Source organism: Nipponia nippon, unplaced genomic scaffold, assembly GCF_047370975.1.
Source record: "Nipponia nippon isolate SJK-2023a ecotype South Korea unplaced genomic scaffold, ASM4737097v1 scaffold_31, whole genome shotgun sequence".
NCBI lineage: Eukaryota > Metazoa > Chordata > Aves > Pelecaniformes > Threskiornithidae > Nipponia > Nipponia nippon.
In genome coordinates this window covers 1,394,654-1,420,653 of record NW_028262349.1, presented here as the reverse complement: position 1 = coordinate 1,420,653, position 26,000 = coordinate 1,394,654, and the positions used below count along the sequence as shown (strand labels likewise).

The window sequence follows — 26,000 nt, the reverse complement described above, 5'->3', positions numbered from 1 at the left end:
TGGGCCGCGGGGCCGGGGGGGTCTCCCGGGGGGGTCGGGGTCCTGGGGTGCAGGCACCCCACACGCAGAGCCTCGCGAGGCCCCGGGGCGCACCCCAGGTGGCCAGGCCAGCCCGGACCCCCCCTCCCCACCTTGGGGTGCAGAAGCTTTTCCTTGTGTCCCCCCCCGGCCCCCCAGCTCCCAGCGGCTCAGCCGTCCCCTCCCTGCCAGGCGGCTGGACCGGGCCCAGGATGGGGCCAGTGGCCAGGCCCGGCCCGGGCCGCGCGCCAGCCTGTCCCCCCCTCCAGCTGCCCAAGCGAGCTGCCGGGGGGGGGGGACGGCTCCTTGTGGCACCCTTCATCAGCGCTGGCACCCAGCCCCTGCCCCAAAATAGCCACGGGCGTGCGCGGAGCGGCGGGGGGGGCGAGCGGGCCCTGGCCCAGGGGTGCCCCCCACCCCAATGCCCACGCTGCCGGGGGGCTCGCAGGGGCCCCGGCCGGGCCCCGGGCCCCCCTGGCCCGGGGGGGGGGGGGGCTGCGTGGGGTGTCCCCCCCCCCCAGTGAAGGTGGCCGGGCGGTGGGGCGGGGGGCAGAGGAGGGCTCCCGAAAGGTCAGGGAGGGAGCCCCGGTCGGGTTACCCCCCCCCCCCCCCCGCGGGGCCGGGCGCCGTGACGGGGCGGGGTGGCGCGGGGGGGACACGGGGGGACACGGGGGGGGGGCCGGGGGCAGGGCCGGCACCCGGGATGCTCCGTGCCCCCTCCCCGGGCGGGGGGGGAGCTGCCGCCCCCCCGGGACCACCCCACGGGGCGCGGCCGGACACGCGTGGCCGGTGCTACCGGCGCTGGGGAGACGGCGGCCAACCAGACAATTAAAGGGGCCGGGAGCTCGGCGCTCCGCTCCGCCGCCTTTGTCCCTCCTCCCGCCCGGCGGCGGCGGCGGCACCGGCGGCGGCTGGGGCGGCACCGGCGGCACCGGCCCCGAGCCCGGAGCCCCCATGCACCGGCCCCCGCCGCCGAGCCGCCGCCGAGCCCCGCACCATGCCCGAGCCGCCGGTTGCAGCTCAGGACGGCGACCGGCCCCGGCGGGCCCCGGCTGGCGAGGAGAGAACGGAACCGGTGGCCCCGACCGGTGTCCTGGGTAAGGTGGCAACCGGGCGGGGAGCGGCCCCCGCCGCCGGGGTCGGGTCGGGGCTGCGGGCGGCGGCGGCGGGGGGGGGGCCGCTCCCTGCGGCTCCGATGCGGATGGCGGCGGGGCTCGGCCGGGATGCGGCTCCCCGGCGGCGGCGGGGGGGTCCCTGTGTCCCCGGGCGGGGCTGTGGTCCCCCGGGGATCGGGGCTGTGTCCCCCCCCCCCGGCACTGGTCCGTGCCCCCCCGGGATGGGGTCCACGCACAGGTCTGTGTCCCCACGGCCACACCAGTGACCTCCCCGGCACCGTGCCCACGCCCCCGTCACCTCTGGGCCCCGCAGCCCCCCGGGAAGGCCCGTTTGCCCCCCAGGACAGGCCCGTGTCCCCCCCAGACCGGCTCCATGTCCCCCGGGGCAGAGCTGGGCAGCGGGTGCAGGACAGGGGCTTTGGGTTGGGGTCCCCAGGCTGGGGTTGGGGTCCCCCCCGCGTGGCCCCGGGACCAGGTAACGTCCCCACGGCCACGGCCGGGGCGGGTTGGGGTCCCCAGGGCAAGGCAGTGCAGGCAGGGCCTGCTGCCCGTCGAGCGGGACTCCTGCCTGCGGGAGGGTGACCCACTTTGTGTTCCCCCGGGACACGGCTGCCCGTGGCAGGCGGCATCGCCGCTCCCCCAAATGCCTCCTTCCCCGGCGGCCACGGGCTCCGCTCGGCGGCGGGGCAGTGACGTGCCGGTCCCCGGCACACTGCAGCTCCCGTGACCTTATCCCGGAGAGCCAAGGTGAGCGGCACGGCCCCGGCGTGCCGGGGGAGCGGGTGGCCGCGGGGACGAGCAGGGACGCAGGTCTCAGGCGTGGGCTGGGATGCTGTGGGGCTCCATCCCCGCACGCCGCCGGCGGACTCCGCGTGCCAGTTTGGTGACGGCACTGGGGGCCGGAGGGGGCCGGGGGCCGCTCTCGCTGGCAGCGGGGCGACAAGCACCGCGTGGCCGGCGTGGGGCAAAGGCAGGATCCGGCCCCCCGTGCCCAGCCAGGCTGGGGGGGCAGGAGCGGCGCTGGGGACCCCTCTGCGGCTCGGCCACGTCTTTTCCCTTGACCTTGGGCAGGAAAAACCCTCCTGCACCTGGAGCCGAGGCCTCGGGGTGGGCGCCCACCACCCCCGGCATCACCCCGGTTTGCACGCCGGCACACACGCGTGTGCAGGCTTTGCCAGTGCCTGCGCCGCTGCCCGGCCATGCCCGCCGGCTGGGCCCCTGCGCCGCTGCCAGCGCTGCCGCCTGGGTGACACCGCTCCCGGCAGGGTGTAAATAATTCAGGGTGGGTGAGCTCAGCCTGCCGGCGTCAGCGAGCTGCCCGGCAGCGAGCGCGGCTGAGCCACCGCCGCCAGCTCTGTGTGCCCACCCCAGCACCCCGGCAGCGCTGGGCCTGAGATGCGGGACGTGCCCCGGGGTGCAGGATCAGGCCCGCTCCGGGGGCGGCTGGCTGGCAGCCTGGCGCCGTCTCCGGCTTTCACCCACGGTGCCAGGACAGGGCGGCCTTTCAGAGCCCGGCGCCGCGGCCCCTTCCCGGCGGCGGCTCAGGCGATGAGTTTGTCAGGTCTCAGCCTGGCTGGTTGGCGGGGGGGGGGGTCCTGCTCTGCTCCCCCAGCCCAGGAGGTGCCGGGAGCCGGGGTGCATCCCCCGGGATGAGCTGCCGGAGCAGGTTTGGCGTTTCCTGTTTTTCGGGGCCGGCAGGTCCCGGGGTGAGCAGCGTTTCCGGAGCCCGGGGACCTTCCCAGCCCTGGGGCAGCCGGAGAGGCCGTGACGTCCCCAGGCATCGGCCTGCCCGCCCCGTCCTGGCTCTGCCACCCTGGCTTAGGAGGGGAAACTGAGGCACGGAGGTGGCTGGGCGTGCTGCAGGTGTGGGGCAGGGAGAAACGGGGTCCCACGGTGGGGACCCACCCCAGCACCTTTGGGGAGCCTCATCCTGCCCTTCCTGCCCGCTCCGGGCAGCATTTTGGGATGCGCCCGGTCCCCGTCCGCCCTGAGAGGCGCGATGGGGACGCTGGGCACAGGGATGGCACGTCCCCACGGCGTGGGCACCCCGCAGCAGGACGAGGGCCATGTCCCTGCGCCAGCCCCCGTCAGGGGGTGACGAGGGGACGCTGGGGACCGTCCCCATCCCACCTCGCTGCGGCGGCACGGGGCCTCCCCGGGTTTCCATGGAGACCGGCTGCTTTTTCGCTCCCCCCATTTTTCCTGCGGTTTCCCATCTCCCGGAGCCGCGGCCCTGCCGGATCCCGGCCCCACCGAGGGGCTGTGGGCAGAGGTGAGCGGGGGGGGGGCTGCAGGGGGGCACCGCGGGGCACCCCGCAGCAGCCGGCACCCCAGGGGTGCCAGGACCCGCTGCCAGCCCCTCCCCGGCAGCTGTCGGGGCCTTTTTGGGCACCCTGAGCTGCCGGAGGAGAAACCTGAGCCGGGGCCAGCGTCACCACGAGCGGGGCCATGACCTGCTGCCATGGCCACTGCTGGGACAGCCACCGCCAGGGACGTGCTGGGGGTCCCTGCACCCATCCCATGCGCTGGCAGCTGAGTCGTCGGCACTTCGGGGTCTGGTTCGCGGCGCCGCGGGGGGGGGAGGCCCCTTTCTCCCTCCCTCCATCCCTCCTTCCCTCCCTTCCTCCGGCAGATAAGCTCTTCGGGAAGCGGCTGCTCCAGGCCGGGCGCTACATCATGTCCCACAAGGCTTGGATGAAGACGGTGCCCACTGAGAACTGCGACGTGCTCATGACCTTCCCGGGTAGGGAGATGCCCGGGGTGCCTGGGGCAGGGGCCGGGACTGACGGTGCCGGTGTGGAGCACCGGGATGGCGGCGTGGAGCTGCCACGGGGACGGGGGACGTGGGGAGGGATGGGGACCGGGGTGGGCTGTGCTGGGAGACGCGGACGCCCTGGTCTCTGCCGTGGTGCTGACCGGTGCCGTCCAGACACCACCGACGACCACACGCTGCTCTGGCTCCTGAACCACATCCGCCTCGGCATCCCGGAGCTCATCGTCCAGGTCCGGCACCACAAGCACACCCGCGTCTACGCCTTTTTTGTCACCGCCACCTACGAGAGGTAGGGTCCCAGCCATGTCTCCAGCCCCTGCCGCGTCCCCCACTGTGTCCCCAGCCGTGTCCCCAGCCATGTCCCCTCTGCCTGCAGTTTGCTGCGTGGGGCCGATGAGATTGGGCTGCGAAAGCCGGTGAAAGCCGAATTCGGTGGAGGCATGCGGAGCTTCTCCTGCGAGGAGGATTACATCTACGAGAACATCGAGAATGAGCTTTACTTCTTCACGTCTCAGGTGGGACGCGGAGGGATGCGGGACGTGGGGCGGGGATGCGGGGCAGGGATGCAGGGCAGGAGTGCAGGGCAGGGATGTGGGGATGCAGGGATACATGGATTCAGGGCAGGGGTGCAGGGCAGGGATGCGGGGATGCAGGGCAGGGGTTTAGGCATGCAGGCACATGGGGATGCAGGGACGGGATGCAGGGACATGGGGCAGGGGGGCAGGTCCTCTCCCCCTCCCCAGGCAAAAAAGGGGATCAGGGAGCCCCAGCCCAGCTGGGGACTGAGCCAGCCATCCCCCAAGCTGGGGACAAGGCGGCTCCGGGGAGGGGACAGGACAGGGCCAAGGGCTGGGGACGCGGCTGTGGCAGGAGAGGGGCCGGGGGCCAGGCAGTGGCACCATCGCCCGGGGCTCAACCCTGCTGCGGTGCCGCAGGAACGGCAAAACATCATCAGGTACTGGCTGGAGAACCTGCGCGCCAAGCAGGGCGAGTCGCTGCACAACATCCACTTCCTCGAGGGGCAGCCCATCAGTGAGTACGGCACGGCGCGGCACCGCGCGGCACGGCACCCCTCTGCCCCGCTCCCTCTGCCCAGCCTGCGCCCGAGCCGTGCTGTGGTGGCCCCGCAGGACACAAGCCCAGCGAGGGTCCTCCTGTCACCCCGTGTGCCCATCCCCGGGGCCGTGTGTCAGACGGGGTGGTGGGTGCATGGTGGCTGTGCCGTCCTGGGGTTGGGGACAGAGCCCCGATGTGCCATGGTCACCCCAAACCCATCCTCTCTGTTGTCCCTGTCCCAAACCCCACCGTGCCAGGGCCGTCTGGGGACAGGCGTGGGGGGGCCGGGGTGGGCTGGCAGCGTCCCCGCAGCCCGTCCCTCACCCCGTGCCCCGCGGCGCAGTCCCGGAGCTGGCGGCCCGCGGCGTCATCCAGCAGGTCTTCCCGCTGCACGAGCAGAGGATCCTCAAGCGGCTCATGAAGTCCTGGGTGCAGGCGATCTGCGAGGCCCAGCCGCTCGGTACGGTGTCGAGGGGGTGGCACGGGGGGGTCTGGGGGTCCCAGCCCCGCTCACGCCCCCCTCGGCCCCCGCAGATGAGATCTGCGACTACTTCGGGGTGAAAATCGCCATGTACTTCGCCTGGCTGGGCTTCTACACCTCGGCCATGGTGTACCCTGCCGTCTTCGGCTCCATCCTCTACACCTTCACCGAGAGCGACCAGGTGAGAGCGGTTGGGAAATGGGGTAAATCCCCACGTTTGGGGGCCATGGGGGGGGTTTCCATCCCTCCTTGCTCCGGGCTTTCCCTACGATGTTTAATGCTGTGATTGCTATGAGCTGGGAGGCTCCCAGGCCCACAGTGGTGGGGCTGGGGCAGCACCGTGCGGGTCCCCAGGGCTGCGGGAGGGAGTCGGGGATGCGAAGGGACCGTCCCCAGTGCAGTCGGTGCCATCGGTCCCGCAGACCAGCCAGGACATCTGCTGCGTGGTCTTCGCCATCTTCAACGTCATCTGGGCCACCCTCTTCCTCGAGGAGTGGAAGCGCCGTGGGGCCGAGTTTGCCTACAAGTGGGGGACACTGGACACCCCGGCCGAGTCCATCGAGGAGCCCCGGCCCCAGTTCAGGGTGAGCCCTGGGTGAGGGGGTTCCCATGCCTGGGGGGTCCCCGGGGCTGGGGTCCGGCTGAGCTCCCCCCGACCCCGACCAGCCACCCGGGCTCGGTGTGGAGAACCGGCACCTTTGTGACGCCCCCCACCCCTGCACCCCGAGGGGGTCTGCGCCGGGTCCCACCCGTGCTGGGGCCACGGAGGGATCCCGTGGGGCCCCCCACCGTGGGGAGGGTCACACGCTGCCGCCCCCCTCCCCGTCAGGGCATTAAGAGAATCAGCCCCGTGACCAGCGCGGAGGAGTTTTACTACCCGCCGTGGAAGCGCCTGCTCTTCCAGTGCCTGGTCAGCCTCCCCGTCTGCCTCTCCTGCCTCTTCTTTGTCTTCCTCCTCATGCTGGGCTGCTTCCAGCTCCAGGTGGGTCCTCATCCTGCCCGCGCCGGGCTGCCAGCGCCCTCTGCGCTGACCCCGTCCCCATCCCCGTCCCTGCAGGAGTTCGTGCTGAGCATCCAGGAGCTGCCCCGGATCATCCGTTTCCTCCCCAAAATCGTCCTGGCCGTCATCGTCTCCGCCTGCGACGAGGTTTACAAGAAGATCGCATACTGGTTGAACGACATGGGTGCGTGGGGGCGGCACCCGGGGGTGCTCCTGGCAGGGCTGGGTGCTGGGACCCCCCCGAGCCCCAACCTGAAGCCCCCTCCTCTGCTTTGCAGAGAACTACCGCCTGCAGAGTGCCTACGAGAAACACCTCATCATCAAAATCGTCCTGGTGAGAGGGGGCCGGCAGCCGCGGGGGGGACGGGGGCACGGGGGGACGGGGGGGCCCCGCGGCCACCCCGCGCTCACCCCCCCCTCTCCCGCAGTTTCATTTTGTAAATTCATACCTGAGTCTTTTCTACATCGGTTTCTACCTCAAAGACATGGAGCGGCTGAAGGAGGTAAGGGGCCGTGCCCGGGGGCGGCGGGGGTGGCCTGAGCCCCCCCGGTGTCGCCCGGACGGACAGACGGATGTCCTCAATCCACCCCTGCCGCCATCACCCCCTGCGCCCTCCCGGGGGGCCGGTGTCCCCGCACGCCCCCGCCACGGTCCCTGGCTGCTGCTCTCCCGGCCGGAGCCTGCGCCGGGTCCCCAGCTCCTGCTCCTGCTCACGATCTCTCTCTGTCTGTCTGTCTGTCTGTTCTTCTGTCCCTTCCACAGCTCCTGCTCATCTTCTCTCTCTCCCAAAGCCTCGTGCGTCAGCTCAAAGAGGCTCTCCTTCCCTTCATCCTCCTCCACCTCCACCTCTCTCTCATCTTCTTTAAGGGCCTCCTGGGCTTTTGCTGGAGACTGGGAGTATCCAAAGTAGGAGCGGGGAGGGGGGGCGGGCATCCCCTCGCACCCCACCCTGGGGCCCCCGCTGTCCCCAGGAGGGAGCCAGGCGTCCCCAGCCCTGGCTCTGCTCCGGCTGGCGGCGGCACACGCGACCCCAGCGCCACTGAGGTCCCATCCCATCACTTGTCACCGACGGGGGGGTCACAGGAGGTGGGGGGACACCAGGCTTGGGTGTCCCGCTCCGCCAGCACGGCCGCAGGGAGGAGCAGGGACCCCGCGGGGGCAGGCGATGGGGACGCAGGGACACACACACACCCACCCCCCCCGGGTGCTGTCCCCCCTCCCCGGGTGACAGCGTGCGCCCCGTGTCCCTGCGCAGATGCTGGCCACGCTGCTCATCACCCGCCAGTTCCTGCAGAACGTCAGGGAGGTGTCGCAGCCCCACCTGTACCGCCGGCTGCGCCGGGGGGACCTCAGCCTCCGCAGCCTCCGCCAGCTCGCCCACGCCGTCCTCTGCCTGCTCGCCCCCCGCCGCCGCCCCCCGGCCCCCCCCGAGGGGTCGAGAGGGGAGAAGAAGTGTCTGAACGGGGGCTGTGGGGTGCCGGAGGAAGAGGAGGAGGAGGAAGAACGGCGTGAGTCGGACTCGGAGGAGGAGAGCGCCCTGGATTGCGGGTTGAAGCTGAAGAAGGTGAGCTTCATCGAGAAGGCGGAGCGGCGCGGCGGGGAGCCCGGCGGCCCCGAGGACGAGAGCTTCCTCGAGGAGGGCAGCCCCACCATGGTGGAGAAGGGCATGGACCCCGCGTCCGTCTTCGAGCTGTGCGAGGATGAGGAGGAGGCCGAAGGTCCCCCCTGCAGCCCGGTCAAGGCGGCGGAGCCGGCGGTGGTCCCGCGGGCCGGCCGGAGGAGGCGGGCGGCTGAGAGCCGGGAGGAGGAGGAGGGTGAGGAGGAAGGGCGGAGGCGCAACCGGGCATCGTGGATCGACCCGCCGGAGGAGGACTACTCCACGCAGCTGACGCAGGCGGAGGTGGAGAGCTGCATGAAGAAGTACGAGGTGAGCGGCCCCGAGAGGGGCACGGGGCTGGTGGGGTGCGGCGTACCCCCCGCCCAGCCCCACTGCAACATGCTCTTCCTCCTCCTCTTCCTCCCCAGGACACCTTCCAGGACTACCAGGAGATGTTCATCCAGTTCGGCTACGTGGTGCTCTTCTCCTCCGCCTTCCCCCTGGCCGCCATGTGCGCCCTGGTGAACAACGTCATCGAGATCCGGAGCGACGCCTTCAAGCTGTGCACGGGGCTCCAGCGTCCCTTCGGCCAGCGGGTCGAGAGCATCGGGCAGTGGCAGGTGGGCTGGGGGGCACCGGGGGCCTGGCGGGGGTCCCGGCTGGCCGGGGGGCTCATCCCCGGCACCATCGCTCTTGCAGAAGGTGATGGAGGCCATGGGCATCCTGGCCATCGTGGTCAACTGCTACCTGATCGCCCAGTGCGGGCAGCTCCAGCGCCTCTTCCCCTGGCTCAGCCCCGAGGGAGCCATCATCTCCGTGGTGGTGCTGGAGGTACAGTGCTTGTGCCCAGGGCTTGCGCCCGCCGCCCGCTTCATGGCCATCTGTTATTGTAGGGTCTCCCGGTGCATGACAAGGCGTTGTCTTGGCTCAGCCAGCCAAGGGCTCCCGCAGACCTTCCCCTCCAGGGATGGGGTCCCAGCCCGAAACCCTCTGCTGCAACCCCCGGCAGCTCCCTGCAGGCAGCGGGTGCTGCCAGGCCACGCGCCAGGGCCCAGAATCCCCCAGGCTGTTATTGTAGGGTCTCTCCGGCCCCCCATCCATTGCGGGCTGCGTTTCGGGAGGGGACAGCGGTGCCCACGGGGCCAGGGATGCTCAGCTGGACCCGTGTTCCCCCCGCAGCACTTCGCCCTGTTCCTCAAGTACATCATCCAAGTGGCCATCCCCGACATCCCCGCCTGGGTGGCCGAGGAGATGGCCAAGCTGGAGTACCAGCGCCGCGAGGCCTTCAAGGTAGGCGATGCCAGGATGGGACCCTCCTTGGGGCCGAGCACGGACCCAGGCCGCCCCGTCCCCGGGGCTGGTGGGCTCCCCGGGGCGTCCCCGGGGCTGACGTGCTCCCCATTGACAGAAGCACGAGCGGCAGGCGCAGCACCACTTCCAGCAGCAGCAGCGACGCAAGCGGGAGGAGGAGGAGCGGCAGCGGCACGCCGAGTACCAGGCCCGCAAGGAGCGCGAGTCCAGCCGCGACGAGGCCAAGCCCGAGGCCGCCGGGCAGGACCCGGCCCACGAGAAGAGCCAGAGCAAAGGGAAGGGCTCCGGGGGTTCCTCGCACGGCTCTGACAAGCCCAAGCGACCCAGCTCCCTCCTGGCCACCAACAACGTGATGAAGCTGAAGCAGATCATCCCTTTGCAGGGCAAGTTCCTCTCTGGGGGGGCCGGGGCCAGCAGCACGGCCACCGCCAGGTCCCCCCAGTCCCCCACCGGCAGCGAGAACAAACTCCCTGGCTTCCTCAGCTTCAAGTTCCTGAAATCCCCCGAGACTAAGCGGGACACAGGGACCGAGAAGGTCCAGTCGCCCACCAAGCCATTCAATCCCAGCAAGCTCTTCAACTTCGGCAAGTCCGAAGGGGCCGGGGGCAATGGCGCCGCGGCCACCGCCTCCCCCCAGCCCCGGCCTGGCCCCTCGGCAGACACAGGCGAGCGGCCGGTCCCCAGCAAGTCCCATCTCAACGGGGTGCCGGAGGAGGGGGGCCGAGAGGAGCCGGAGAGCCGGGCGGAGGAGGAGAGCGGGGGCTATAAACTCTAACCAGACCTTTTGGGGGAGCGGGAGCGAGCGGGGCTGCCCGCTCCCTTCTCCAGGCAGCCGCGGACATGGTCACCCTCTCGCCTCCTCTCGCCTCCCCTGCCACGGGGCGCGCAGGGCCGGGCTGAGCCCGCCGGGTGCCGGCGCTGGCCCCTCGCTCTGCACCGTCCCCCTCTGCCGCGTCCCCTCGCGTCCCTCCAGCCCCTCCGCTGGGACCTGCTGCCGCCCCAGCTCCAGCTCCGGCTGCATCCTGCACCAAGGACACCCGAGCAAAGCGCCACCGGTGCGAGCAGCAGCAGGGTCTGGCCACGGCCTCGGATGGAGCATCCCGACAGCTTTCCGTCCTGCGCCGCTCCGCAGGCTCACGAGCAGGAGATGCCCCGGTCCGGCTCTGTGCCATGAGCCGGGGGTCCCGGCCACCGCCTCCGCACCCACCGCCCCGAGGAGATGCTGCGGTCCAGCCCGAGGAGACACAGCGGAAGGCGGTGCTGCCAGATCCACCAGGACCAGCCCGCCGGGCTGGGCACCGCATCTCCAATCGTGGAGGGACGAGACCACGGCGCTCGCGGGAGTGGCGGCGAGAGGAGCCCGATTCATCCGTGCCTACAGCCCCTGCCGTACAGCCATCGCCCGGGGTCCCGCCAGCACCCGCGCCGTGCCCAGCTCCGTCCCGCTCCCGGCAGCCTCCGCGTGGATTCCTTCCCAGCACCGAGACGTTTTCCTGCCCGAAGCCCGGACGACCGGGAGGGAGGGGGGTGAGCGGCGAGCGCCAGCCACCTGGATTCCCATGCATGGGCAGCATTTCTTGCACTAAAACCGAAACAAAACCCAACGCAAAGCGACTCTCTCCCCTTCTTCGCCTGACGGCTCGAGGCGGCAGAGGCAAGAGCTGGCACCGGTGCCGCGGTTGGCCCCAGCGACTGCAACGTGAGCCGGGACGGTCCCTTCCCCTCTCCGCTTTCTAATTTCATGGAATTATTTCGCAATAAGGCACTCGCACACGGAGGTCGCGCTGGAGCCCGGGCTCTCCGCAAGGGCGGGGTGGGGGGGTGGGAGCAGCTTCGCTTCTGCCGGGGCAAAGGTTTTGCCGTCGCTGGGTCTAGTCTTAGTCCTTTACCAGCCCCCGTCCTCGCTCCAGCTGCGCAGGGAAGGGGCTGCGATGCTGCTGCTCCTCGCTTTTCAGCGGCTCTGCTCGGTGCTGCTTCGCTTTCGGGGCCAGGACGGGGCGGTGGCACCCCAAGGCGGCACCCATGGGTGACCCGGCTGGGGCCATCCAGCCCTGCTGGCTCCCTCCTGCCCCTCGCCACCAGCTCTGCTCCCTGCCCACCAGCCACCAACCGTTTCCAAAGCAAGCAGGGGAGAGGCGGGGGGCTGCCGGGAGCCGGGGGGACGCCCGGGCGCCCGCCCCATCACTGTGCCTGCTGCGGGCCCGGGCGGTCAGGCGGGGTCCGTGCACCCCTTTCTCCCCAAGGCCTGGGCTGTAGAAAACGTCAGGTTGTTTTTTCCCCCCTCCTGCCTCTTTCCACACATCACGTCATTCTGTTCTGGTCTTTGAATCAAGCCATTTTATACAGCAATAAGGGCAGATCAAGGCTTTACCTGCTGCTCCGCTCACCTGTGCCGCCAGCGCGGGAGGCGAGGTGCTGCCGCTGGCCCAGCGCAGGCAGGGAGCTGCTCCCCGGCGCCAAGGGCCCCGTCCCCCCACCTCGGGGACAAGACCCCCGCGTCAGCTGGGGACAGCCCTGAGCTTGGCCGTCACCGGGAGCACAGGGCCAGGGCCGGCTGCCTGCAGGCAGCCACGGAGGTCGGGCACAGCCCTCCCCGGGGGCCACTGGTCCCCCCTCGCCCTCCCACACCAGCCACGGCCTCTCCTGGGCGCCAGGAGCGGAGGATGCGGGAGAGATTTCTGGGGCGAGGGCCAGGGAAAAGGGAGCACTGGGAAACTGGGGCACACGGGCCCTCGGAAACCCAGCGAGACTGGCCGCACCGCGGCCGTGTGCCGGAGCTGCGGCGCGTTAAATGATGGCAGGAGCGAAGACCTCGGCCCGGCTGGGGGCAGCGGGTAACCCCAGCCACCCACCCCTGCCTCCGCTTGGCACCCTGCCGCCTGGTCCCGGGGCTCACCCCGTGCCCGCCTGCACCCTGAGATCGGGCAGGGCTGCAGGCAGAGGCGCAGGGCGCTCTCCCTTTCGCCGTTTCATTTTGTTTCTCTGCTTGGGTTTGGCTGGCCGGGGCCAGCTCTCATCGCCGCCGCCGCTGCTGCTGAACGCGCGCTGGGCTTACAGGGAGTTTCGTTTATCCCGTTTCCCTCCTGAGAGTAACCTGGTACCATCGCCTCCTTGCCCGAGGAGAGGGCAGGGGCCCGCCGCTGCCAGGACCCCGCAGTCGGGGGCGTTTTTAAACATTTCTCTACACAAAATATTTCTACAAGCGGCCGCCTGCCCGGTTGCTCGCTCTTCCGGGCAGTTACTGTCCAAAGGAGGGAAGAATTTGGTTGGTTTGGTATTTTTCTTTTTCCCTTGCTGTGCTTTATTTCTTTGGAAATTGAAATGAAGGGGGTTATTTATTTCTTTTTAATTTATTTTGTCATATTTTTGTAAAACCTGCAGAAATGCAATAAAAATATATTTCAACAAGCCTGAGGCATGGGCTAAATTATTGCCCACATCTGCTCAGGGGACAAATCCCGGGTCTGCCGTCCCCGGGGCAGGCGGCCGGGGACGTTAGGGACGCCGCCACCCCTCACCGCCCTCCGGCGCAGGGCAAAGCTCCGAGGCGGCGACACCAGGACCAGCCCCGCCGGCGTGGTGCGATGCCGAGCGCCCTCCGGCAGCCACGCCGCAGCTCTCGCGCCTATCGGCAGGTAGAGGAAGAACAAAGAAAGGTATAATCCTCTAAATTCTGCAAATTTATTATACACAGTATCAAACATGGAATAGTTTAAAAATAAATGCAAAAAATCCAATGGCCGTAACATTCGACTACCGGTGTATTTACAGTCACTCCACGAGGGCAGCCCTTCGCCAACATGCAGCTTTCGGGAAAACCCACCTTCCCCCAGCCCCACAGGACAATATTTTTGCAAAAAAAAAAAAAAAAAGAGGAAAATTCAAGTTGCAAAGACAGGTTGGAAGTAACAGAGACTCACAAGCTCGACGCTGCATTGCAAAAACCAGCCCGGGGTCGCGGGTGCTGAACGGAGCGGTTGCGGACGACGGAAAGCTCCGAGCCGCCCGCAGACGCTGAGCGCGATGTGCGGCTGGCCAAGGACGGGGAGGTTTAACTGCGAATGCCCAATAAAGCCCGATAACGGCACGCTGATGAATAAGAAATTAATGCGTTTGGAAATCAGCACGACTGTAGCCCAGACGTCAGCGCTGAGCGTCCCGTCGGATTTCACACCGTTTCTGACAGCGATTCATCGCCCCGCGAGCCGCCGTCGCGGGACGAAGCGCCCAGGCAGCGCTGCTCTCCACCAGCTCGCCCCGCTGCCGCCACGCTCCCCAGCCCCTCGCCCTTTCCACGCTCGCACACGCACGCTGCTTATCCAAGCAGGGCAGAGTATTTCACCTATTAGACCGTCCAATACCGCGTCTCGCAAAAAAAATAAAGCCCTGTGCGTGTTGAACATCGGTGTCCCAGGGATGACGGCGCCGCGATTCACGGAAGAGCCCACAGGTACGAGCCGTCCTGGAGCCTCCGTTCACGGAGCTGGTAGCAACGAGGCAAAGTGAAACGTTACTGCTGGTCGCTAGCCAAATGAAGTTTGCTTCGGTCACGAAGGCGAGGAAATTAAAAGCAAAGTTAGAGCAGAAAGAGCACAAATCACCATCCCCGTCGTGCAGAAGGCGGCTGCAGGGCAGCTTCGCTTTCCTACAGTGCTGGCGAGCCGAGGAGCGGGGCCGCCTCTCGCCTCCCAACGCTGCCGAGGCGTTGGTTGAGGACCTGTGGAAAACCTCGTCCGCAGCGTTCACGGCTGCTTCCCATGCAAAAAAACCCTCATTCGAGATGGGGTGAGGTTGTAACAGTGCTGCCCTCTGACCTCGCCAGCGGAGTACGCACTTTGAGGTTCACATCAGCAAAACTTGGAAGGCTACCGCAAAGGATAAAGCCACCCAGACTCCTCAAAAAGCATTAAGACCGCCAATAAGACTTTTAATTCCTAGAACAACCCAGTTTTAATATCACACACGTAGGGAGCCTCAGTTCTTCGTGTTTGGGGATGCACTAGGAAAGTTTTGCCTTTAAAAACAGAATCTCAGTGTTAGAGAGAATTTGAAAGCTGGCATTTCATTCCCTTGTTTCAGTTAAAGATGTTCTTCCCGCAGGCCAGGTTCAGCCTTTTCAATACCGAGAAGGCGTTTCCTTCCCAGAGGTTAAAAAAAGATGAGGTTCCAGAAGTCCTCTCTCCTCCCTGACATTAAACTCTCAAGATGACACACATCTTTTATATAAAATATAACCCAGCTGCCAGCGCACGCGTTTCAGGACGAGCTCTGCAAGCCGATGCTGTGACAGCAAGTCATTGAGCGTCAGCTGGACACAACCACTTGTAAGCAAGCCGTCAGCTGGCACAGCCAGTCCACCTGGGTAGCCTGCTGACTCAGCCTTTTCGGGTGATAACTGGCGGCAAACGCCCCAGATCAGCTGTTAGCCCAGACCCCGGGGCTGCACTCTCCACTGTCAGGGCACAGACGTTGGGAACCGGCAGCGGAGAAACCCAAAAGCGCAGCCAGCACGGCGTGAAGGTCAGTCTGCGCTTACCCGAAGCCGTGATGCCATACCCCCCTCTGGGCCCAGCGGCCAGCACATCCTCTGCACGGCTCCCAAAAATACCCTCAGCTGCTCCCCGGTAAATGCAACCCTCTCTTCTTTAAAGAAAAGGATTTCCCACTCTGTTACACGGCAAAAAATGTAAGACAAAACCTGACACGGAGAGAGCTCAGCCGGAACCACTCTGGCCACGGTCAGTGTGTCGCACAGTTCCTCGGCTGCAAGGCTGGTGTCAGGAATCCAGGAAAACAAATCCGTTTTCCTGTTATAGATAGGCGGGTCTTTTAAAAAATCTTAAAAACAAGAACTGAAGCTAGCGGTATACAAACAAGCCAGGAAACGGTAAGTGGTAACATAGCTGATAGCTAAAAATCCAAGACTCCTGCTTAGCCTTTGCCCTCAAGGCCAGTGTCAAGGAGCTCACCAAAAAAGAAAGCTTTGACGTGACACCCGTTACGAGTACCTCGTACGGAGTGAAAATGTTAAGATTGATGTCCAGCACGCTCAAAATTTGCCTCGCAGGAAACAGCCCAACCACCGACCGCCGAACTGCTGCACCAGGCAGGCACCGGAGAGGGACGGAAACCCATTTCCCAGCCGCTCCTCCTCCGAAGCCAGCTTCACGGCCTTCCCCGCACAGAGCCGTCGGCACAACCCCGGACACCTGCGCGCACGTGGCGTTCACCAACAGCTCGGCACGTTTACCAGCGTGACAGAAAACAGCCTTCGGGTTGAGCGTGGCCTTTGGATTCATCACAACCCGGCTCAGCAACCAGTTCCCAAGTCACCGGGACGCGCATCCCAAACATCCAACCCTGTACGCTGCTGGGGCTTCACGTCTTGCCAAGGCTAAGAAAACAAGTCTTTTTTTTTAAATCACATCTAACATATCAAAATTATTCTAAAAGCCTGCCCTCTTACAGTGAAACGCATCTAAATGCATCCGCTTAGTGAAAGGTATCTGAAAAACTTCTGCCCGCCTTAAATACTCCTGTGGCGAAGAGTTTAAACCCACGGCAGCCGCGGCCCGAGCCGAGTCGCGGGCTCAGGCAGACGCGGAGCCCAGCAGCTCCCTTCCTCCCCTCCCAGTCCCCATCTCCATCCTGCTGCTCGCTGCTCTTTGTAGCACAACGCCAGTTCAGGGCTCGTCAAAAAAACTTGTGCGCGTGCTTGCAAACCCCACGAGCTTTGCTATCAGTCCTCCACAGCTTGGCAGCCTCGCACAAAAGCAAACCTTGCAGCCAAGTTCTGCTGCGTTTTGCACTCGCCCGTGTTCATCGGCTGGAAGGGACCCCGGGAGGCCGCCTCCAGCCTCCTGCTGGAAGCACGGGCGATACCGAACACAGCGGGCTGCTCAGGGCATCGTTCGTCGGGCTCTCGAAAAACTTCCAAGGACAGAAACGGGACGTACCTTGAAAGCTGAACGTGCCAGCGTTACCTGACCGAACGCACGCCGACGTCACCACCTGACCCCGCAAACTCCAGGAGTCAACCATCAACGCAAACCAATGCGGGTTTGCTGCTCACGGTTACCCGTGAACTCACAGCGGAGGACAGAACGCGTTGAAGTCTGTCCTTCCAACATCTCCCCATCTCTCGCTCGTCCGTGAGTTAGTACTTTTTGTTACCAGTTCTCCCCTAAAAAAAGAAACGATCATACGCTCTCAAGAATTAACCTAAACAAAACCGTAGTTTCCCTGCGCATCGGTCACTAGTGAATTTTTATGTTAGAAAAAGGCAGTGCCTAGCTTTTTAATATTCTAAACTGACCCAGCATACATCTAACTGCTCGCATCGGGCACGAGCTCTGGCGCCGTTTAAGACGGGACAGACGCCTGCGAACAGGGCAGTCTGTGGAGAGGGGCCGCTCCTGGACGGGCTCATCGCCCCCCGAGACCGAGAGGCACGTTTCTGCTGCTTTGACTCGTGAGAAAAGATGCACTATTCAACTAAAGAAAACCCAAAATTCTCATCTCTGACAAGTATCTCAAGTTTTCATTAAAAAACCCAAACCTCTACTATACATCGGTAAAGGAAACAATAAAAATACCCCTACGCAGACATATACAAAAAACCCCTGAGGGTCACTAAATCTCAGTTGCTTCGTAGCAAGAGAGCTGGAAGTCAGAGGAGCTAGGTGTTATACAAACAGCGCGGTCAGCAAAACCCCGGCGTTTGTCTGTTTTCAGCATGTTTTTGTTGTTTTCAATGCACTAAGGCACCAGGAAGTCACAGTTAGGCAAATCAGATCTTCCACGCAACATTCAAGCCCCATACACTTACCATGTGTTAAACAGACGGGGATACAGGATCAGAGTGCGACAGGTGGAGGACAGCGCTCTCGAGCCACAGCGGCACGGAAAGGGAGCTGGAGAAGGAAGGCGGGAGGAAGGGAGCTTCGCTTCAGACGGGACGGGATGCAGAAAGACTCACGGTGGGGATCAGAAATCCGTGCTGCTCGTATGCAGCCGCCAAGGCAAAAAAAAAAAAACCAAACAAACCACAACCAGTTTGACACTTCAAGTCACGTCCCTTGGAAGACTCCTTCCTCCATCACTTCAGAACTACTTTAAAAAGGCAACTTTCTTTAACCTCCTAAAAATAGCTGAAATGTTTCCAAGGGTCTCATAACCAACAAGATCGTTTTTAAAAGACACAGAGGGAACAAAGACGGGGGTTTACAACAGGAAGGAACTGCCAACTCTCTTTAATAGTACATCACTCTGCTAGCAGAGAAGTCAGCAAAGCTCAAACCTTGCCATATCCATCAAGAATTATACAGCATTTTACAACTTTAAAGCACTGTACAAACATTACTGCAAGGCTGCAGCTCTCAAGCTTTGCTAAACACACAAATTGGTCACACTTTACCACCAGCTGCACGTTCGTCTCCCCTTTTGGTATCTCGCAGCTCTTCAAAAGATTCTTCACTTTCAGCTTCAGACAATCCCCGCGAGGCCGGACGCTACCACGGCACCTTCAGTCAACGTCTTCCACTTCGCACAAAATCGCTTTTTGACAGCGTAACTCTTGCGATCGCCAGTAAATCACACGGAAACCCAAGTATGCTTTATCTTCACCAACACAGTTGGCATTTTCAACGACATTCCAGTAATTTGGAGGTTACTGCCATAGCAAAAAGGTAACTTTTTTTTTGAGGCAGATACAAAGTTCTAAACTACTCAGTGTTAAGTTAAATTCACTCACTGCATCAGAAACTTGGTGCCTAACGTACATTTAAAAATGCAACTCGAGCTGTGCCCTGCTCTTCCTAAGGTTCTGCCTTCCAACTTACGGTCGTCAGCAACAGTTTATCTCCCTTCGTGTTCCCTTCGCCCCCAAACCTGAACAGGGGGCGTCCCCCGGTCGGACAGGGACGCCGTGGAGAAGGGGGCAGCAGAAACCCTCAAAGCTCGGGGCCACTGCAGCCGCTCGGAACGAGGCTCATCCAGGATCTCTAGAAAAACGTTCGTGCAATTTCTTGAATTGGTGTTTAGGATTTGTGAACAAGGAAAAAACACAGCTATAAATGCGACAATTTAAACTAACACAGTGTGAAGTCAGCTTCTTACGTTAAAGCAGACAAGACATCATTACTAAGCTACACCTTTCCTGTCCCCTTCAGGTGATGGTGCTCATCTCCTTCCAGTCTCCGAACCTCTGAATCCACCTAGACGACTTACGGGTCTCCATTTTGGCTCCTACTGAAGAGTCAGTGAAGGGTTACAGGCAACAGGCACTGAAATGTCACAGTCCAAAAGAGATTGGTCTTCATCAGAGACCATGGAAGCTCACATTTTGATCAACTCCAAGTCCTGGACTCCATTCCGGACATGCCGATATCGCAGGAAAATACAACGTACCATTATTCGGAGCCGGCAGTCGAGGCAGAGAACTAGATCTAGCTGCCGAGGTGCTCCCAGGCTTATCCAGCCAAGCGCTGCCTGCAGGGTGCCTACTCAACTCCATTCCGTCAGCTGGTGCTTAAATACACTGTTGATCAAATACTCGGAATAGGATAAGAGTATCCTTTTATTCCAACGGAGAAGTCGCACATTCCAGTCCGTTCGAGACCAAGAGACGGTTAGAATTTAAGAGCAACAAAAGCAACACACCTTTCACTTGAATTCTCCAGGACCACTGATGCATGAGATAACGTACGCTGCCAAACGACCGTGGCCCTTACAGACCAGACCAAAAGAATACAACTGATATATCAAATTGACAACGAGTTTGCTAAGATCGACATAACCCTAAACGACACCCATGATTTTTTCTAGTGCGGTGCCAGTTTCAGAACATTTGTGAAAAATAGCGAAGCCCCGCACTTACGGCTGGACTGGGCGCATCCAAAGAAGAGTTAACCACTTGCAATGTGTCAACGGGCAGATGAATCGGGAAGCCTACGCCGCTGAAGGGTTCTGCAACAACCCACGTCTCCCACCCAGGCTCCCGTAGCTGGATCTGGTTGATTAGGTAACAGATTCAACAAAACCTTTGAAAGTGACAGTGTGTATTTTTAGAAAGGAGGAACTAAGGTTATACTACACCATGTACTGAATTGTTCCACCACTGCTCCGTAAGTTTTACGGCATAAATAAAAAATGGAGAGAGAAAAAAAAATAAATACATTGGCTCCTATGAAGTCAGAAGTGGTTTGGGCTGCATAGTGGAGGGGTGAGAGATGGGGGCAAGGGGCAAAATTTACACACTTTGAGACAAAACAGGAAGCGCCTGCAAAGTAGTAGAGGAGAAAGCCAAGAGTTTAAGTGTCCTCGTTCATATCCTGGCTGTCTGTCCGAGCGATTTTCCGTGGTGGCGCCGAATTCTCACCTTCTATTTCCACTTGCTCTTGATCTCTCTTCTTTGCTGCATTCTGTTGGGACAGAGAAAGCCACAGTGAAACTCTCCAAAGCCTTAGATTCTGCCGGGAGCTAGTGTCGGTAGAACAAATTCTTGTTTGTAAAGGTTTTCGGGTGGAATATAGTGCTGCGATGAGCTAACTGACACACTGGAACAAGCACCAAAGAGGATTTTGCCCAAAGCCGAAAGGTGCTCCTTCTAGATTGTTCTTCAAATTAGAGGGCGGGACTAAAACACCAATCATTGATCTCAGCACCCTTTATTTATAGATCGCAAAGACTGCATAAACATGAGTAAGATCCCCTTTCCCACTGCTCTGAGTCAGTCCCTGAACTTATCAAAATCGCCCAAAGCCTCCTGTCACACACAACTCCTTTCTTTTCAGCTTCAAGGTTCCTTCTAATTTTGCCTCTTTCCACGTTCTTCCGCAACCTCTGCTCTGCCCGTGATTACACTCGCTGCTTTGACATCTCGCTCTTAAGTCATCGCCTTGTTCGGAGTACTCCCAACCCAGGTAGCCCAGCCTCCTAGTCTCAAACGCTAGCTAGAGCATACCAGGTTGTGTGTTCCTCATACGAGAGCTCAGATCTTGTACCCGAGGTACTCACACAGCCTCATTAGTGCATTCACGTCCTGCACAATCTCATCCGTCTTCTCCTAACGGTGCCGGGAGGTAAGAGCAGCTTTACCCTAGCTGTAAAGTAGACGCTGAGGCACAGGGAGACCAATTTGCCAAGGGGACAAAGGAAAACCACAGTAAGCGGGAGATGTAACTGCCGTCTCCCAAGTTCTCGACTAAACTCTGAGTTAATGTCCCTTAAATTGAAAGGGAAGAAAAAGTTGTTTGTTTTTTCTTTTTTTAAAAGTAGCGTTGTGCAGAGCCAGAGCCTCCTTACACTATCTTTTGCTGAAGTGCAGTTCACACTTTCTTTGAATTAATCTTCCATATGTGGATTGTGATCAATATTCAGCTCAATTAGCCCAAGTCAGCAAATGAAGGCAAAACGTTGATATTAAGAAAACACAACCATACCTTTTTGTCCCACTGCTGATGTAAATAACGCAAAAGTATATTTGTCTTTTCTGTTACTATGACTGCCAAGAAAAAGAGAGAGAAACATACCGAGGTCATTTTAAAGATGACTTGGAAAGCGGTGCAGTCATCACCACATTACTTCACATACTAAGCACAGTCCTTTTTAATAAAAGGACAGTTCGAGAATATCACTTGATCTGAAGTTTAAAATAAGGGACATTATGTGCATGCCAGATTTTTAACATTAGAACAGAATAAAGTTACTAAAAAACACAAATTTAGCGGGGCAGACTTACTTTGTTCAGATGGATATTCTCTCGTGGGAAGGTATACCGATGGTCTTCTATTCTGTAGAAGAATTACAACAGTTACAGAACAGAGACAGTAAAAAGGTGATTTTTAACCCAACTACAGCTAAACCAACCAAAAGGCCCTCACTAAGACAGGCTACAGATGCACTGTGATATTCTGCCCTGTTACGGGACACTGTGCAGCTACAGCTTTTTAAAACACACATATAAAGAAGAAGGTCCGTTTTTCATGTGTTTTTCAGTGCATAAGACTACTGCTAAAGAACAGATATATAAAGAAAGCAGCACAGATGTGGTTTGGCTGATGTGACGACACATTCCTCACCAAAGCAGGCAGGAAGTTTTCCTTGCCAATCTCAACTCCTGAACTGCGACCATACATGTTTTTTTTAAGAAACAAAATACTCCTGTCAAGTTTATTTCACTCTAGCATCCTTTGAGCAGCGCAAAACCTTCCCCAAAGCACCGGGATGTGGCAATACTTACTGATGCTTTACATACAGAATCCGCGTGGAATCTGCTGAAGTTGCTTTTGTTGTAGACCGGTAATCCTTTCAAAAAATCTGCCTAAAAAGACACAGAATACAAACAAAGAAGTAGGTGAGGAACGGAAGAGTGATATTCTGGGTGCTGTTTGCTTTGTGCTGATTCTTGAAGGAGTCGCTCAGGTCATTAAGACAAACAACTGCAGGAATTGAAGGGTGCTGCCAGGTCCCAGCGAGCGAGATGGTTCTTGGATACCAAACCCCACCCAAAACTGTTTTTGGAAAGTAAGCCAACCCCCAGCTTCTGCATGTGGCTCGTTATATCCCCAAAGTTCAGTTATTCGATTGGAAAGCTGCTAACCTTCTGGCATACAGGTGATTACAGAGAGGCGTGTGTCCAGCTGGGTGAGCTCTGACAGAAGGAAGATTTGCACCACACAGATACAAACCCCACTGACGCCGCAGACCAGAACTCACAGTGACTTACCAGCACAAATAACGACATCACCCGAGAAACTGCCACAGCTACGCTGATGTCCGAGTCCTTGAAAATTACACCATATCAAACCAGTTGCTCTTTCACTTTCCCAGTTAACATTCCTTGCCACAGACCAAGGCTGCTTCCACAGAGCAACGAAAGCCTACGCGGCCTCAAAAGCCCAACCCTTATCGCGCACTTATCAGCCTGGCCCAACTTTTTCTTTTTTTTGAAGGATCACATCCCTACGCACGTCAAGGCTATTGGTACATCAAAAAAAAAAAAAAATCCCAAGTTTTGATGGAAGTGGTTAGATCACCACTCACAACAAAACTTTGATCACGCAGGCCAGCAAAGCTATTTGCTAAACAGCCACGGGAACCCTGCAGAGCCCTCCCAGTTTAATTAAGCCGTAGCAGCATGAAACAGGAATTTCCTTCTCCGAAGTGAAAAAGGAGGGCGGGAGGAGAACATGACGGGCTCGGGAGAAAACCGAGCTTAAAAGTGTGTTGGAGCCTCTCTGCTCACAGCAGAGATGAAGGAAGATGCCCAGCAATATCTTTAAAGTAAAGAGAAAATGGGTCATAAATGTAAGATGTACCTGTGCGATAAGCAGAGATGAGAGAGGCCCCGAGACGGTCCCTTCTACGACCTTAGACCAGCTACCTGTATCGCAGTGATACGTGCTTAAAGATTCAAAGCCCGTTACACCGAACACTAAAGGATTCTACTCCGGGACATACATCACCTTTATAAGCAATTTTAAAAGGACACTAAAGTAGGAGATGAGAAGTCATTTAATTTCCGTGTTAGAAGCAACAAATAAATGGACACTACTGCTACAAAACTGCTAGGTCGGAAGACGTTGTTTTCATTTCAATAGAAGCCATTATTTTTATTAACGCTGCATCTTTAATTCAAAACAAAGAGCTATAATTAGCCAAACCAGAAAATATTATTCATACTTCTGTTCTTAAAAAGAACTCTACTGACATTCTAGTTTCCACGTTCGACCCTTCCCGGATGCCTGCTTTTAGAAATAATCTTGTTAAAATACCAGACTTGGGGTGCAAACAGCAAATTTCAAATTTCTCTTGCCCGTCTTAACCCCCACAAGACCAACGCTACTTCCCTGTGCCTTCACTGCCTTCGGTCGCGAATTCTCCAGGACAGAGTCCATCGCTCGCTCGCCTGCGTAACGTCCATACCGCGGCTGAGCTCAGGAGTTAAGGCAGGATCTTCCGGCTCTGCTGTAACAGAAGCCCTCGGTTTCGGACCACGTTGTGCTCTCAGCTCACCGCTTCCCACGCCTGCCCCGATGGATTTCCCCGTTCATCTGTTCTCACCGACTTCCACAGTCGGCACCGATTAGCGAACACGTACGCTACCCAAGGACTCCCGGGCTGAAAAGGACAGGGAACCCTTTAACGACTTCTGAAGGCGCAGCCAGACACAGTTTTCTCCACATAGCCCAGATTTAAGAATTACTAATTACATTACTCTGTTTGGAAGGATTGAGGATCTTTAAAAATATCCCCTTACATTTCAAAGCATCTCACCTTCCCGTTGCATTAAATTTGCAGGCTCTTTATGACAAAGTAACCTGCTCTTCTACACCAGCCTAGCCCAGAGAGACAGACACGTCCTTGATTTCTTTTATTGCAGCAAAAGCCTGACAACTACTTGGTTTTATTACCACTCATAAGAATGGAAAATAACTGCTCTTATCTAGGAGCACACAACTGCACGTACCTCTTCAACAAGCTACAGCTCACCCCAAGGTCCTCACGTTAGACTGTTCCCTACTTTCCAGCCGGGGATTTGGTCTGGCAGAGCCCACGTTTTCCCGGAAAGAGGCTGGGCGAGCAGGATCACAGCTCTCACCAGGGATTCCGCTGTCTTTTAATGGACTTTTACAGCAGAGTGAGTTATGTCCAGTGAGTTGCAAAAATACTGTTAAAATTATCAACCAAAATGCAATTTAAATGGTGAATGTGGGGTTTTTGCCCCCCCCCCCCAAACAACTGAAGCAGGATATAAAGCAGCTAAGTGCAGTCTCGCAAGCAGGAAGGTCGCGATGCTCAGACAACACCTGGAGACCTCAGCTCTAACAGCCACGAGCGTCCCTGGCTCTCGGCCACCACCTTGCCTTTTCTCAGGCCAGCAGTCGCTCGGGTGGACCAGCTCCAGCCCCACCAGCAGTGCCCCCTGCTCAGCCAGAACTTAGCTAGAGCAGGACGGGGACGCTAAAATGACGAGAGACGGCCATTTCTCCAACCTAGGCTCCAGCCAGCACATTAAGCACTCATTACCAGTTCAACTGAAAAGTCTGCTTCCCAGTGACACGGACTATCCCTCCGATAACGATAATCCTGCTGGATACGCGCACATTTCAGCGGCTATCTCCTGATACGATCTCAGAGATCGCCAGAAAGGCCCCCTCGGGAGAATTGCCTGGAGTCATATTCCTGGATATTCAGAATTAGACAATACTCCAAGCGCAATGATCCTTATCTGCTCCAAGGGCACCACATAAATAAGCCCCAGTAGGTCACTGCCATGTTTACGCACCTATCGCACAAAGCACACCGAGTCATACCTCCCGTATAATGTCACGGGAGGAAACGTTCCCCCTGCCTGCCTTCTGCCACTCTTTAACCAAGGAAAGCGCGCCCCGGCCAAGCCAGCGCAGCTGGCGGAGCGTCCTGTGTGGAAGTGAAAAACCAGCACCCAAACTGAGCAGATGCCTCATTTCCTTTGGGGAAAGGCAAACTCAAAAAAACAACAAAACAAGTGCGATTAAGCAACCTCAGAGGACAACACTGGTTCCGTCTGTTTCGGAAGTGAGGTAGAGATAAGATGCATCTACTTTTCTGTGTCAACTGTGCTCAGCTTCCTAGGAAGATGATAGTCCTCATCTAAAAGCAGAAAGGTAAAATATATATATATATATATATATATAGGTGTGCCCCATTCTCAGCTTTTGAAAGGAACTGCAGTAACAACACTCAGCAACCCAAGGCCCAGCACGCAGATGCTGAAAGCAGGGCTCTGTCCCAGCATGATGCATGCACACACGGACGTGGGTTCGAGGAAAATGGCTAACACAGGCTTGGGAACGGCCACCTAAGCTCTCAGCCGCAGTACGCCTGTGCACGGAGCCCACAGGGGCACCACTGTTTTCCCCTTAGTTACAGAGCTTGCGGAGGGGCAGAAGGAAAACCCTCTTTCTCCAAAAATTATTACGTCGCTACAAAGGGAGGGAGACTGGAAGCCTCTTGGCTCTGACAGCCACCACCAAACGCTAGGTACCAGACCAAGTCCCTGGTGCTGCTTAGGGGGCACAGAAAGGGCTGAAGACCCCCCCAGCCCTGGGGACGGGGGAGCACCCCGCAGGTGCCCCAATTTCCCTCTTCTGCCCCCCCCCCCAGCCTGGGGGGTGGAGGAATCGCCCCGAGCCCTGGCAGTGCCCCGGCTCCTGTCAGCCCCCTGCCCCTGAGGGGGGGAAACGCCACAGCCTGGAGGAGCCCTCGCCCTCCATTGAGCCGTGGTGGGGACAGCCGGTACCCTGAAGTACCGCAGCCCCCCCAGACGCTAACAGAGGGGACCCCCCCCCGGCCCGGGGTGCCCCAGCCCCCTCATGGCCCCACCGCAAGAGAAGGGGCGCGCCCCGAGCTCGGGTGTCCCTCCCCTCCTCAGCCCCCCGCCCCTGGGCGTGGGCAGCCCCGCCATCTTGGGGTGCTACAGCCCGCCACCCCTCGGGGTGCGGGGCACCCCCGGCTCCCCGCACCCCGCCGCAGCGCCCAGCCCTCGGCTGGGTCCCCCGCAGCCCCACCGCCCTCCCGCCTCCGCCGAGACCCCGGGCGGGGACACCGGAGGGTGCGGGCCCTGCAGGGCCGGAGGTGGAGGCGGCCGCGGCCCCCCCCCCCC

At 60.1% G+C, this 26,000-nt stretch overlaps 2 protein-coding genes across 5 annotated transcripts; one reads left to right on the top strand and one right to left on the bottom strand.

The window, feature by feature from the left end:
• The first annotated feature begins 919 nt into the window (after positions 1–919).
• On the top strand, positions 920–19,524 carry ANO8 (anoctamin 8). 4 transcript variants are annotated; one of them, XM_087769304.1, is made up of 18 exons: positions 920–1,115; positions 3,766–3,876; positions 4,063–4,195; positions 4,283–4,421; positions 4,842–4,938; positions 5,306–5,422; positions 5,497–5,624; positions 5,866–6,027; positions 6,273–6,425; positions 6,501–6,627; positions 6,722–6,777; positions 6,872–6,946; positions 7,700–8,008; positions 8,135–8,371; positions 8,470–8,661; positions 8,741–8,872; positions 9,221–9,331; positions 9,450–19,524. In XM_087769304.1, the coding sequence occupies exons 1-18, from the start codon at positions 1,016–1,018 to the stop codon at positions 10,125–10,127; spliced, it is 3,057 nt and encodes a 1,018-aa protein (XP_087625430.1). In that variant the 5' UTR covers positions 920–1,015; the 3' UTR covers positions 10,128–19,524. The 4 variants fall into 4 exon arrangements, with proteins under 4 accessions (XP_087625430.1, XP_087625431.1, XP_087625429.1 ...); XM_087769305.1 differs by adding an exon at positions 7,207–7,350 and having other exon boundaries at positions 7,700–8,371; XM_087769303.1 differs by having other exon boundaries at positions 6,273–6,353; positions 7,700–8,371.
• On the bottom strand, positions 17,589–24,023 carry DDA1 (DET1 and DDB1 associated 1). The gene is made up of 6 exons (XM_087769362.1): positions 23,823–24,023; positions 23,199–23,473; positions 21,594–21,670; positions 21,093–21,144; positions 20,794–20,855; positions 17,589–19,773 (listed from the first exon to the last, which is right to left on the bottom strand). The coding sequence occupies exons 2-6, from the start codon at positions 23,248–23,250 to the stop codon at positions 19,663–19,665; spliced, it is 354 nt and encodes a 117-aa protein (XP_087625488.1). The 5' UTR covers positions 23,251–23,473; positions 23,823–24,023; the 3' UTR covers positions 17,589–19,662.
• Between the last annotated feature and the right edge of the window lie 1,977 nt (positions 24,024–26,000).

What these genes read in the sequence shown, in the direction of transcription:
- ANO8 (XM_087769305.1), top strand. Translation starts at nt 1,016, where the DNA reads ATGCCCGAGCCGCCGGTTGCAGCTCAGGACGGCGACCGGCCCCGGCGG. An exon ending in AGCCCCGGCCCCAGTTCAGG is followed by an intron (nt 6,028 to 6,272) that starts GTGAGCCCTGGG and finishes CCTCCCCGTCAG; the next exon opens with GGCATTAAGAGAATCAGCCC. An exon ending in GGAGACTGGGAGTATCCAAA is followed by an intron (nt 7,351 to 7,699) that starts GTAGGAGCGGGG and finishes GTCCCTGCGCAG; the next exon opens with ATGCTGGCCACGCTGCTCAT.
- DDA1 (XM_087769362.1), bottom strand. Translation starts at nt 23,250, where the DNA reads ATGGACTCTGTCCTGGAGAATTCGCGACCGAAGGCAGTGAAGGCACAG. An exon ending in GGCAGTGAAGGCACAGGGAA is followed by an intron (nt 21,671 to 23,198) that starts GTAGCGTTGGTC and finishes CTTTTTAGGCAG; the next exon opens with ATTTTTTGAAAGGATTACCG. An exon ending in ATTCTGTATGTAAAGCATCA is followed by an intron (nt 21,145 to 21,593) that starts GTAAGTATTGCC and finishes ATTCTTCTACAG; the next exon opens with AATAGAAGACCATCGGTATA.